This window comes from Hyla sarda, chromosome 2, assembly GCF_029499605.1.
Source record: "Hyla sarda isolate aHylSar1 chromosome 2, aHylSar1.hap1, whole genome shotgun sequence".
NCBI classification, from domain to species: domain Eukaryota; kingdom Metazoa; phylum Chordata; class Amphibia; order Anura; family Hylidae; genus Hyla; species Hyla sarda.
In genome coordinates, this window is record NC_079190.1 from 87,142,582 (window position 1) to 87,156,367 (window position 13,786).

Here is a 13,786-nt window from a genome sequence, read left to right on the forward strand (position 1 = left end):
ACGGGGAAAACGAAAGTAAACCCCCCCGCCCCCGATCTGCTATTGGTGGTCGCGTCTAGACCACCAATAGCAGGGATAGGAGGGGTGGCACCCGTGCCACCTCACTCCTATCGCTTCAGGGGGATCGTGGGTGTCTTAGACACCCGCGATCCCCCTTCTATTCCGGGTCACCGGGTCACTATAGACCCGTAATGACCCGGAATCGCGCAAATCGCAAGTGTGAATTCACTTGCGATTTGCCGCGATCGCCGACATGGGGGGGTCTGATGACCCCCCTGGGCATTTGCACGGGATGCCTGCTGAATGATTTCAGCAGGCATCCCGCTCCGATCCCCGCCCGGCGCACGGCAGGGACTAAAACTGCCCATGACGTAAATGTACGTCCCTGGTCCTTAAGACCCAGGGTGTCGGGACGTACCGTTACGTCATGGGTCCTGTAGGGGTTAATATTGTGGTGAACGGAATTTCCGCCTTCCCATTCACGCAGAAAATTTTCTGCTGCAGAATTTCCCCTATGTAAATTCTGCATTCTGCAAAAACATTGAACCGGTCTATAGTTTTTACAGAAATCCTCAGCAGAGTCCATTGAAGTCAATAAATATACAGCACAAATTTCATGCACATTCTGCATGGAATCTGCAAAACTGAAGAAAATCCGCTGCCAGCTAGGGCAGAACAGAATATGAGCAGAAGCACAGAAATTCTACCGTGTAAACATAGCCTAAAGGTGAAATTTATAATTTGCTACTTTTTTTTGTGCCTTTTTTTTTTTTTTAAGTTTACACTTTTTATTTTATGTCAGTTTTAATTGCACAAACCTTGTATGATAAATTAGCATATTTTTTTCTGTGCACTTTTTTGTTGTATATTTTTTTTTAATGCCATAATAGAGTGTAGTGTTGAGCGGCATAGGCCATATTCGAATTTGCGATATTTCGCGAATATATGGCCGAATATTCGTCATATATTCGCTAAATTCGCATATTCTTAATATTCGCGTAAAATGTTCGCATATGCGAAAATTCGCATTTGTGAACATTTGCATATGCAAAAATTAGCACAGACGGAAATTTGCATGTGCAAAAATTAGCATATACGAAAATTAGCATAGGCGAAAATTCGCATAGGCGAAAATTCGTAAACCAGTCTCACACAGTAGTATTAGAGCCTTCTTTACACCACACAAGCTGGAAGCAGAGAGGGATAATCACTGTGATGTGTACTGTGAAAAAAAAAAAAGTGAATATTCGTAATTATGAATATATAGTGTTATATTCGCGAATATGCGCAAATTCGCGAATATGCGATATTCGCAAATTTCGCATTGTGAATATTCGCGAGCAACACTAATAGAGAGGAGTGAAAATGTGCCAATATCTTGTCCATAAACTAAAAATAACAAGCATGGTGAAAAGTTGAAAAAAATTGTGTAAATGCTTATAGGCTATGGAGAAAAAGACATTTCTAATTGTGAATGATTCAGCATTTTTTTAAATTAATGTTATTGCTCTAGACCACCTGCTGTAAAATCCATCATGTTGAAGTGTCGCTGTTTTTGGCTCTTTTCCCCTCTTTCCCAGCCGGGGACACAGATTGTTAGCCACACATTACAGCTTCTCTTATCACTACGTTTTAGGGAGCCGGACTCAGTTTTATTGCCGGACTAATACCACCGTATTCAGTCCGGCAACAAAACTGTATAGGGTACAAAAATTAGCCAACCAGAGTCACTATCTAACTGCGTCCGGCTCATTCAAATGAATAGGGTGCTGCGGGGATACGGCAGTGGACGGTCTTTAAATTCTCCTGCTGGATCTGGCAGCTGTATCCCCAAAACGTGGTATGAATGCACCCTTAAAGAGAGCTCCCTGTACTGGCTGTCTGGTCCAGCCATCAGGGTTTGTCTATAAAAGTACTGTGTTCAGAAGATAGAGCAGCATAGAGTATGCCCTGCTGAATATCTGGTGCGAGGACTGGAACTTTACGCATATGCAAAATGTACCAGAAAACTGGCACAAAAGACAAAGAGTGTCTTTTGTGTTTTAGCAGAAACAATTATTTGTAAAATTAATTAAATAGTATTATCTATCTATCTATCCAGATAATTCCAAGAAGAGCAACACAACTTGTATAAAAGGGCAAAAAATAAACGGTGGTGCAGGCAGGTTTATCAGCCTTGGTAAAGGGCTTGGAATCCAATATGCAAAGATACTTGCAGCACAAAAAAAGTCTATCCAAAGTGAATTTATTTCAGCATTCCAGTGGTATAAAAGAACAGCAACGTTTCTGCTGCCTCACGCTGCCCGCTTGAAAATGGCAGCGTGAGGCTGCAGAAATGTTGCTGTTCTTTTGTACCACTGGAATTACTGTATGAGATAAATTCATTTTGGATGGACTTTCTTTGTGTGCTGCAAGTATCTTTGCATATCTATCAATCCATCTATCCAGGGGTGGACTGACCGGCCGGTCCAATCGGACATTGTTCGAGGGCCCGGCCGGGTACAGGGCCCGCCGCTGCCACCGCTCCTGAGGATCCAGGACACTTGTACAGGATCACCAGCGGACAGCGCTGCCTTCTCCTTTATGTGCGGTACAAGCACATACAGCAGATGCGTCCCTCTGTGTGAGCCACTTCTGCAGCTTACACAGAGGAGACGTGACCTCCACCCCCACGCAGCGTAGGCACCGATGACGTCACTCATCGGCGCCTACACTGTGGAGGAAGGACGACGCTGGCCCCTGCTGCGCTCCGGAGAAGATCGCTGCGTGGGACACATACAGGCGAGCGTAATTTTTTTTTTCAACCTGGAAAGGGGGAGGGGAAAAAACTCTGCTGCCTACACCTACCTACACTAACCAGAAAGGGGGGGGGGGACTCTAACTCTGCTGCCTACACCTACTGGGGGGGGGGGGGTGAGGAAACTCTGCTTCTTGCACCACCGAGGGGGGGGGGGGGGGATGAACATGCACCCACCGGGGGGACTCTAACTCTGCTGCTTACACCTACTGGGGGAGGGGGAAAACTCTGCTGTCTACACCTACTGGGGGGCAGTCTAACTCTGCTGTCTACCCCTATTGGGGGGGACTCAAACCTGATGCCCACAACAACTGTGGGGGGACCCTGCTGCCTACACACACTGTGGGGGGAATTCTGCAGCCTACACCTACTGTGGGGGGAACTCTGCAGCCTACACCCACTGTGGGGGAACTCTGCAGCCTACACCCACTGTGGGGGAACTCTGCAGCCTACACCTACTGGGGGGTTGGACTCTAACTCTGCTGTCTACACCTATTGGGGGGACTCAAACCTGCTGCATACACCCACTGTGGGGGGGGGGGCATCTGCTGCCTACACCCACTGTGGGGGGGGGGGACTCTGCAGCCTACACCTACTGGGGGAGGGGGGTGGACTCTAACTCTGCTGTCTACACCTATTGGGGGGACTCAAACCTTCTGCCTACACCCACTGGGGGGAACTCTGCTGCCTACACCCACTGTGGGGGGGGGACTCTGCTGCCTACACCCACTGTGGGGGGGGGGACTCTGCTGTCTTCACCCACTGTGGGGGGGGGGGGACTCTGCTGCCTTCACCCACTGTGGGGGGGGGGACTCTGCTGCATTTACCTAATGTGAGGGACTATCTACTATGTTTCTGCCTAGCTGAGGGGGTGTTGGCTACCTGCTTGAATAACTCCCTGGCTACCTCAACTCAACTGAACTTTGTACCTGGATGACTAACTAATTACCTACATACCTGGCTCCCTAACTACCTACCTACATATCTTGCTACCTACCTACATATCTGGCTCGCTAACCATGTACATACCTGGCCTTCATACATGGCTGCCTAACTACCTAGCTGGCAACCTACCCACCTACCTGGCTAGTCACCTACCTACATATCTGACTTCCTGTTCTACCTACCTAGTTAACTATTTACCTGGCTACCTACCTTCCTGCCCTTTTACTGTGCATGACACCAAGGAGGGCTTTATAACAGTTGGGGGCTTATAGATGGAAAGATTTTGTAGAAACAGGGGGGGGGGGGGCACTGGAAAAATGCAGAGTCTGACATGTTTGTCCTGCAGATGTTAAGAGATCCACATGGCGGTCTGATCTGGACGGAGAAGAAAAGGAAAGAGGACACCACTGATCAGAAAAGATGTAATGGTGAATTCCTAGATGTAACTGTAATCATTTATATGGTATACAGCTGATATCTACCGCCATATAGTCCTCTATTTAATTACTTATATTGTATACAGATCCTGTATAGTATGCTGGTCTGTGTATAATGGTTTTATTCAGTACATTATGGCAGTATTATCTAGTTATTGTGTAGTGGTATATATTTACTCCTTGTATACTGGTATTATTGGTCATGGAAAATTATTTTACCTACCTTTAAGTGTTTCTTATATAAAAAAAAATTGTGTATTTTGTGTGTAGGGAGGGTGGAGTGATTTGGGTAGAATAGAGGCAGAAGTGTGACCAGCAGCAGAGCATCGCAGGGGGCCATAACTTTTTTTTTTGGTCCAGGGGCCCTGAGTGTCATCAGTCCGCCCCTGTATCTATCCATCAATCTATCCATCTAGATATATACACTACACACTGAGATTGTATAGTCACACATATGGTTTTGCATTATGTGTAGTTAAATGGTCGCAGGGCATTTGATTTTGCGCAGTGTGAGAAGGTGAAAGGCATCGTGGTGGATGGGCGTTCTGTGTCACCAAGGCTCCTGGCTATGGTGAAGTAAGAGTCGGTATTCATTCAGTGTCTGTGCTGTGATGCAGACTGAAACTGTTGCTATAGAATGGCTGGAAGGCCAATCCAGGACATCTCTTACTGGGAATGACCAAGTGCAGGGTGGGGGTCATTCCCCAAAATCCAGGCCGCCTTTTGTTGGCCTTAAAGGCAGCCTGCTTCACCAACTGAGGGGGATTTGCTAGTTGCAGCTCAAACTGCCAAAGAGAGCTGCATGTGGAGTTTGTCCCTGCGTTTGCTCTAAGGTTGGAAGCAGGTGAACAACCTGCCTGGAGGCCTGGAAAAGACTTGCTTGATGCCGCATGGCATGGACTCAGGTGTGAACAAACACCTAAGGAAATAACTAGTGGACTTTTGTTGCGTTTTCCTTTTGTTCTGCATTTAAAGACTGTTTGCTGTGGGCCAAGCGTGAATAAAACACTGAACTTTGATTTGAAAAGCACTGTTTCCTTGCCTCTATACTGCAGCTGCACCTATTTCCAAGAGCGAGTCATCACAGCAGGTACATATGTGCAGGTACCAAAATGTCCCCCCCCGCAAAAAAAGCTTGAGATGCTGTGCAGCACCAACTGTGAGACAAATATGCACACAAAAGCAGCTCTAAAGACAATGGCAAATTCCCCCCAGTGAGTGATGAATTTGAAAAGTTTTGTAGAACTTTGCAGAGCTCTCTCCGGAATATGTTGACATTATATTAAATATCGTCATTAATGTTATTATTATAAATTATAATAATATTTAGCATAATGTTGCTACGAATGTGAACATAAGGGTGATTAATAAAGCTGTGTTAAAGGGGTACAGAAAACATGGATAGGGAATAAGAGGTCTAAACACGGGGGTCCCGCCACTGGGGACTCCCTCGATCCCCGATTCGGCACCCCAGTCATCCGGTGCATGGAGCAAACTCTGCTACGCTACAGCCGCCATGCCCCCTCTATTAACTATGTAGCTGTCACGCCTCCTCCCACAGACATGAATGGAGGGGGCGTGGTGTGATGTCAAGCGTCCATGTTCCAGATACTGCTGGTAGCGGCCCAGGGATTGCGGGGGTCTCCAGTGGCGGGACCCCCCTGATCAGACCTCTTATTCCCTATCATTTGGATAGGGGATAAGAAGTTTTCCGGTGGAGTACCCCTTTAAAGTAACAGCTTTCATTTTATCAGGAGTAACAGGAGAGATAAAGGCGGAGCTTTGATTGGTTGCTATGGACATCAAGGAAAATCTTTTTATAAGATGTCTGATCACAGGGGTCCCACCACTGGAGACCCCTGCAATCTCTCCTGCAGCACAGAGCAAGGATCGCTGTGTAGCTGATGACGGGATGGAGTATTGTTACATCACGGCTCCGCCCCCTCATGATGCCACACCCCACCCCCTCAATGCAAGCCTCGCACTGTGCAGCTGAGAAACGGGGGGGGGGGCTACAGGAGAGATTGCAGGGGAGCCCAGTGGTGGGACCCTTGCGATCGGGGGTTAAGATGTCTAGGGGCGGAGTCCCTCTTTAATGCATACAAAAAATTGTTTATTATGAAAAATTCCTTGTAAAATGCAAATAGTGGTTGTAAAATAATGCACCTCACCTGTATCCAGAACAATACTATTGACCCACTCTGCAGCAGCGCTGACACTCTGGCTGTTGGTGACATCTAGTAGTATTGTCTGTAATCTGGTTGACGTCTCCTTCTTGAGTTCCTCTGCCCCATGATCCGTCAGACAAGCCGCCAGGACTCTCATTCCACGCTTGTCCAGTTGTTTTGCCAGCAGGTTTCCAAACCCAGTGTCACATCCAGTGATAAAGACATATTTGTCTGTGAGATTCTCCAGGATCAGACCATGTCTATATCGTCTGTATAGGAAGAGGAGACCCAACAGCACCAGCAGAGGGAGCCACATGGTGATGTGTTCCTAAAGCAATGAAAAGCAGGATTAAAAAACATTTTGTATTTACAGTATTATATATATATATATATATATACATATATACATATATACACACACACACACACAGTGACTGTATATATATCAATAAACAGTATGAAAAAATTATACAATTGCGTGTACTTTACTTCTTTTGGGGTGACATCTAAAGTGGTACTATTGTTTTGGAATGTTATGGCTTATTCTATGGATATGTTATGGGGGAAAGAGCCACAAAGCTGCACCCAAAAATCCCATTACTAATTCCTCCCCTTCCACATGGATCCACTTCTGATGTTGGCTCAAAAACTGCAGTGGCACTTTTCCCCAAAAAACTGCCAAGTGAAAACCCAGCCTAAGGCTAAGTTTCCACTTGGTTTTTTGTCTGGCAGTTTTTGGAAAACTGCCATTGCAGTTTTTATGCCAAAACCAGAAGTGTATTCAAAATGAATAGGACATATAATGGAAGGACTTACACTTCCCCACCCTAATGGATCCACTTTTGACTTTGGCTCAAAAACTGCAGTGGCAGTTTTCCATAAACTGACAGAAAAAAAGGACCCCTTAAAAATCATAAAGCTTTGGGTTATTTTTTGCGCCAACAATTTTACTTTGCAGTGACATTAGTCATTTTACAAAAAAATCCACGGAAAAACGGAAAAAAAATTAATTGTGCTACAAAATAGAAGAAAAAATGTCATTTTGTAACTTTTGGGGGCTTCCATATCTACGCAGTGCATTTTTCGGTAGAAATGACACCTTATCATTATTTTGTAGGTCAATACGGTTAAAATGATACCCTACTTATATAGGTTTGATTTTGTATTACTTCTGAAAAAATCATAACTACATGCAGGAAAATGTATACGTTTAAAATGGTCATTTTCTGACCCCTATAACTTTTTTTTTTCCACGTACAGGGCGGTATTAGGGCTAATTTTTTGCGCCGTGTTCTGAAGTTTTTAGCAGTACCATTTTTGCATTGATCGGACTTTTTGATCGCATAATTTTTTTTATTATATAAAAAGTGATCAAAAATACGCTATTTTGGACTGGAATTTTTTTTGCACGTACGTCATTGACCGTGCGGTTTAATTAACAATCTATTTTTATAGTTCGGACATTTACGCACGCGGCGATACCACATATGTTTATTTTTATTTACACAGTTTTTTTTCAAACTCAAACTATTATTAGCGAAGGGGTTAAATGACCTTTGTTAACTTTTTTTCACTTTTTTTTGCAGTGTTATAGCCCCCATAGGGGGCTATTACACTGCACACACTGATCTTTTACCCTGATAAATAGGATAAAAGGGGGTTGATTGCTCAAGCCTGTACCTCAGGCTTGGAGCAATCAAACGCTGATCGGACAGGACGGAGCAAGGTAAGGGGACCTCCGCTCGCATCCTAGCTGATCGGAACATCGCGATTTTATCGCGATAGTCCAGATCAGCCCGACTGAGCTGCCGGGTAAGCTTTTACTTTCATTTTTGACGCGGCAATCAACTTTGATCGCTGCTTCTGAAGGGTTAATAGCACGTGGCACAACGATCTGTGCTGTGCGCTATTAGCCCAGGGTCCCAGCTATCAATAGCAGCCGGGACCGACCCGGTGTGATGCGGGGTCACGGCGTGACCCCGTTTTAAACACCTGGTGCAGGGCATACAGGTACGCCCTGCATCCTTAAGAGGTTAAAGAAATCTTTGCGTTTCTCTCCGATAAAAAAGTCTATGGAAGGCAAAAAATTGTCATGTAGGTTTTTTCTGGCATTTTTCTTCCACAATTCTTCAATAGAAATCTTTGAGGTAGATGATGAAAAAATTATATGAAATGTTATGAGAAACACGCAGGAAAAAAAAAGATTTTCTATTTATTAATTATTAATTTATTTTAGGAGTTAATGCAAAAACAACAACAAAACACAGCACATTCCACCATCATCCTTTGCATGTTTGTTAACCTGTTTACAATGCAGTTAAAACAGCATGTTAGCTATACTGTAGTTTATTCCATGCATTAATGCTTTTGTGAGTGGTGCCAAATCTATTATATTCTTTTTTGAAAAATGACATACCTCCACTCCCTCTGGAATTTTCAGTGCAATCCAGGTAAAAGAAGGTGTACTGTGTGTAATGTAAACATTTACAAAGGAAAGAGAAAAGCTGACAACTATAAACAGTTGATGCACACCAAAAATGACTGATATGTGGAAGTATATATTTTATTGGACACAAATAGAAATATACAGACATATAAAATCACTTAAAAATACATGTGAACAAGTAGAGGAACATAATCCTCTTACACTATACCCCTGTACTCTGGCTTACATAGCCTGAAGGGAGGGTCCAATCAATGTAGACCATATGCAACGTCAGCTGCCTAACCAACCTCCAGACAACTGAATTTCCAAATACAAATACAAGATACTAAAGTGCATAGTGCAAACAAAAATCAAATGCTCCTAAATACACACTTGTAAATATTGCATAGTATCATGTATATCTAATATACTGTAGATGCCATACCAAATCCTAAGCGTGAGGAAAATGAAGCTGATGTCAGGACACCATCACCTAAGTGCGGGGAAGAAAAGAAAGCAGACTCCACGCGTTACGCCCCACGACAAAGGTGGCTTCTTCAGGAGTAACTACATATTCCTAGAGTCCATGATTTATATGAACAACAATTGAGAAAACCTATGGTAATTACTCAACAAGCTTAGAACCTTTCTAAGAGTCAGCTGTGAGCAAGGTGTCATCTCTAAAAAGACAGCTGAAAATCTCCTCCCTGTATCTCCGCGCCATACTAAGTGGTACACACTGCGAAGGTGCACAAGTCGCAGAGCCGACCCCCTGGACGTCCAATTGTGGCGGGGATCGGCTCTGCGACCGAATACCTTTTGCAGTATATAGAATGGCTGTTGAAACCCATCTACTTTACCATCTACTCCCACCTATATTAACTCCTTGGGGACGGAGGGCGTACCTGTATGCCCTCAGCCCGCTCCCTGTCTATAACGCGGGGCCACGCGGGGGGCACTGATCGCAGTGCCGCATGCTATTAACCCTTTAGACGCGGCATTCAAAGTTGAACGCCGAGTCTAAAGTGAAAGTAAAGCACTGCTGGTTAGCTCAGGCGGCTGTTCGGGATTGCTGCGATGAAATCGTGGCATTCCGAATAGCTGTAAAGACAGTGGGAGAGTCCCCTACCTTCCTCCATGCTGTCTGATCACCGGCATGAGCAATCATGAGATCCAGGCATGAGCAGTAGTGTTGCTCGCGAATATTCGCAATTCGAATATTATTCGCGAATATCGCATATTCGCAAATTCGCGAATTTCGCGAATATAGCGCTATATATTCGTAATTACGAATATTCGTTTTTTTTTTTTTTTTTTTTTTTTCACAGTACACATCACAGTGATCATCCCTCTCCGCTTCCAGCTTGTGTGGTGTAAAGAAGGCTGTAATACTACTGTGTGAGACTGGCGTGCGAAAATTCGCATATGCGAAAATTAGCATATGCTATTTTTCGCATATGCGAATTTCCACATATGCTAATTTTCGTATGCGCGTATTTTCGCATACGCGAAAATAAAACGAGAATATAACGAATATGCGAATATTCGCGAATATATGACGAATATTCGTCCATATATTCGCGAATATTCGCGAATTCGAATATGGCCTATGCCGCTCAACACTAATGAGCAGTCAAGCGGCAGAATCATTGATCCATGGTTTCCCCTGAGAAACCATTGATCAATGTAAAAGATCAGTGTGTGCACTGTTATAGCCCCCTATGGGAGCTATGACATTGCAAAAAAAAGTGTATAAAGATCATTTAACCCCTTCCCTAATAAAAGTTTGAATCACCCCCATTTTCCCAATAAAAAAAAAAAACTGTAAATAAAAATAAACATATGTGATATCGCCGTGTGCGGAAATGTACGAATTATAAAAATATATTTAACCGCACGGTCAATGGCGTACGCGCAAAAAAATTCCAAATCCAAAATAGCGTATTTTTGGTGTGGTAATTACCTCAAGTGATAGTGTGGGTCCGGTGCCCATATCATACGCTGGATCACCGCATGATACGCACCATTGCCGGATCATCGGCAAATTACATCCGGCCTGCGCACACTTCCGTCCCATACCTTCGCCCCACTTCCAGCGATGGCGCGTATCATGCTGTGATCCAGCGTCTGGTATGGGCACCGGACCCATACTATCACTCGAGGTAATTACCACAGGTTTTCTCAATTGTTGTTCATATAAATCATGGACACTAGGATTATGCAGTTACTCCTGAGGAAGCCGCCTTTATCGGGGGGCGGAACACGTGGAGTCTGCTTTCTTTTCTTCCCCACACTTAGGTGATGGTGTCCTGACATACTACAGACAGGATACTCCCATACCTCACAGACATCCGGTTCATTTTCCTCACACTTAGGGTCTGGTATGGCATCTATCTATATATATAAAACTCAATGGCCCAGATTTATCAAACTGTGTGAGAGAAAAAGTGGAGTGATTTTACCATAACAACCAATCACAGCTCAGCTTTCACTTTACCAGAGCTTGTTAGCTGAGCTGTGATTGGTTTCTGTGGGAAAATCTCTCCACTTTTTCTCTCACAGTTTGATAAATCTGGGCCAATGTGTGTATGTATGTGTATGTTGCAGCATCCCGTCCAAACGGCTAAAGATATTAACATGAAACTTGGCACACGTTACTTATATGTCAACAACAAACATAGCATAGGTAATTTAAACTTTACTCACTCCCGTTTGCCGGGGTCGGTGTTTTTGTTTAAAGTCCCATACAAGTCTATGGGAAATATATGTTACTGCATAACTTCTAAACGGCTGGAGATATTTCAATAATACTTGGTCACATGTTACTTATATGTCCACTTAAAATAGAAGATAGTTAATTTAACCCTTAACTACCCCCATTTGTTAGGGTCGGGGTTTTTGTTTAAAGTCCCATGCAAATCAATGGGAAATGTTTGTTCCCACCTATCTTCCGTACGGCTGGAGATATTTCAATACCTGGTACACATATTATATGAGGGATATGAGGTCGGGATAGGAGGTCGGGATAGGACGTCGATATAGGAGGTCGAGATAGGATGACGGGATAGGAGGTCGGGATAGGAGGATGGGATAGGAGGACGGGATAGGAGGTCGGGATTGGAGGTCGAGATATGAGGACGGTATATGAGGACGGTATATGAGGACGAAATAGGAGGTCGGGATAGGAGGTCGGGATAGGAGGTCGGGATATGACAACAATATATGAGGACGGGATATGAAGTCAAAAGTGTCCTCCTTTGTTTATTTTCCTCCCCAACAATGATTAGGAAGGAAAAACCAGGCAACGCCGGCTACTCAGCTAATATTGGATATACATGGTACTATGCAATATTTACAAGTGTGTATTTAGGAGCATTTGAGTATTGTTTACATAGTAATATTGTAACATAGTTCATAAGGTTGAAAAAAGACCAGAGTCCATCAAGTTCAACCTATAACCCTAATGAGTCCCTATTGAGTTGAGTTGATCCAGAGGAAGGCAAAAAACCCTCATACTAAAAGGTAAAAATTCCTTCCCGACTCCAAATATGGCATCAGAATAAATCACTGGATCAATGTTTTGTCCCTATAAATCTATTATACATTACCAGCGATGTTATTATTCTCCATAAATCCATCCAGCCCCTTTTTGAACTCTTTACAGAGTTCACCATGACCACCTCTTCAGGCAGAGAATTCCACAGTCTTACAGTAAAGAACCCCCGTCTGTGCTGGTGTAAAAACCTTCTTTCCTCAAGACGTAGAGGATGCCCCTTTGTTATATTTACAGTCCTGGGCATAAATAGATCATGGGAGAGATCTTTGTACTGTCCCCTGATATATTTATACATAGTTATTTGGTCTCCCCTAAGCCTTCTTTTTTCTAAACTAAATAACCCCAATTCTGATAATCTTTCTGGGTACTGTAGTCCTCCCAATCCCCGTATTACTCTGGTTGCCCGTCTTCGAATCCTCTCCAGCTCCACTATGTCTTTCTTGTACACTGGTGCCCAGTACTGTACACAGTATTCCATGTGTGGTCTGACTAGTGATTTCTACAGCGGTAGAATTATTTCCTTGTCGTGAGCATCTATGCCCCTTTTGATGCACCCCATGATTTTATTTGCCTTGGCTGCAGCTGCCAGACATTGGTCACTACAGCTAAATTTACTCTTAACTAAGACTCCCAAGTCCTTTTCCACGTCAGTTGCCCCAAGTGTTCTCCCATTTAATACATAATCCCAGCCAGGCTTTACATCTATCAGTGTTGAACCTCATCTGCCACTTCCCAGCCCACACCTCCAACCTATCCAGGTCCATTTGTAACAGTTCACTTTCCTCTATTGTGTTTACCGCTTTACAGAGTTTAGTATCGTCTGCAATGATTGCTACTTTACTATTTAGCCCCTCTACAAGGTCATTAATTAATATATTAAATAGGACAGGGCTCAAGAATGACCCTGTGGTATCCCACTAGTAACAGTCACCCAATCAGAATAAGTACCATTTATAACCACCCTCTGTTTCCTATCACTGAGCCAGTTACTTACCCACTTACACACATTCTCCCCAGCCCAATCCCTCTCATTTTATGCACCAACCTTTTATGTGGAACCGTATAAAAAAATCCAGCTATATGACATCCAGCGATTCCCCCTGGTCCAGTCTGGAGCTCACCTCCTCATAAAAGCTGATCAGGTTAGTTTGACAGGACCGATCCCTGATTAAGCCATGCTGACATGGGGTCATGCATTTATTTTTATCAAGATACTCCAAAATAGCATCTCTTAGAAAACCCTCAAACAATTTACATACAACAGAGGTTAAATTAACAGGTCTATAATTCCCAGGGTCTCTTTTTGACCCATTTTTAAATATTGGCACCACATTTGCCATGCGCCAGTCCTGGGGAACAGTCCCTGTCACTATAGAGTCCCTGAATATTAAAAATAGGGGTCTTTCTATTACATTACTTACTTCCTTTAGAACACGGGGGTGAATGCCATCTGGACCT

At 43.8% G+C, this 13,786-nt stretch overlaps 1 protein-coding gene across 7 annotated transcripts in view; it reads right to left on the bottom strand.

Moving 5' to 3' along the window:
* Positions 1-13,786, bottom strand: part of LOC130358748 (retinol dehydrogenase 7-like) — an 87,516-nt gene that overhangs the window by 60,812 nt on the left and 12,918 nt on the right. For all 7 annotated transcript variants that reach the window (XM_056562479.1, XM_056562478.1, XM_056562475.1 and 4 more), the window contains one exon: positions 6,351-6,675. In XM_056562479.1, coding sequence (XP_056418454.1) covers positions 6,351-6,663 — 313 coding nt within the window. In that variant the 5' untranslated portion in view covers positions 6,664-6,675. The remainder of the gene's footprint in view (positions 1-6,350; positions 6,676-13,786) is intronic.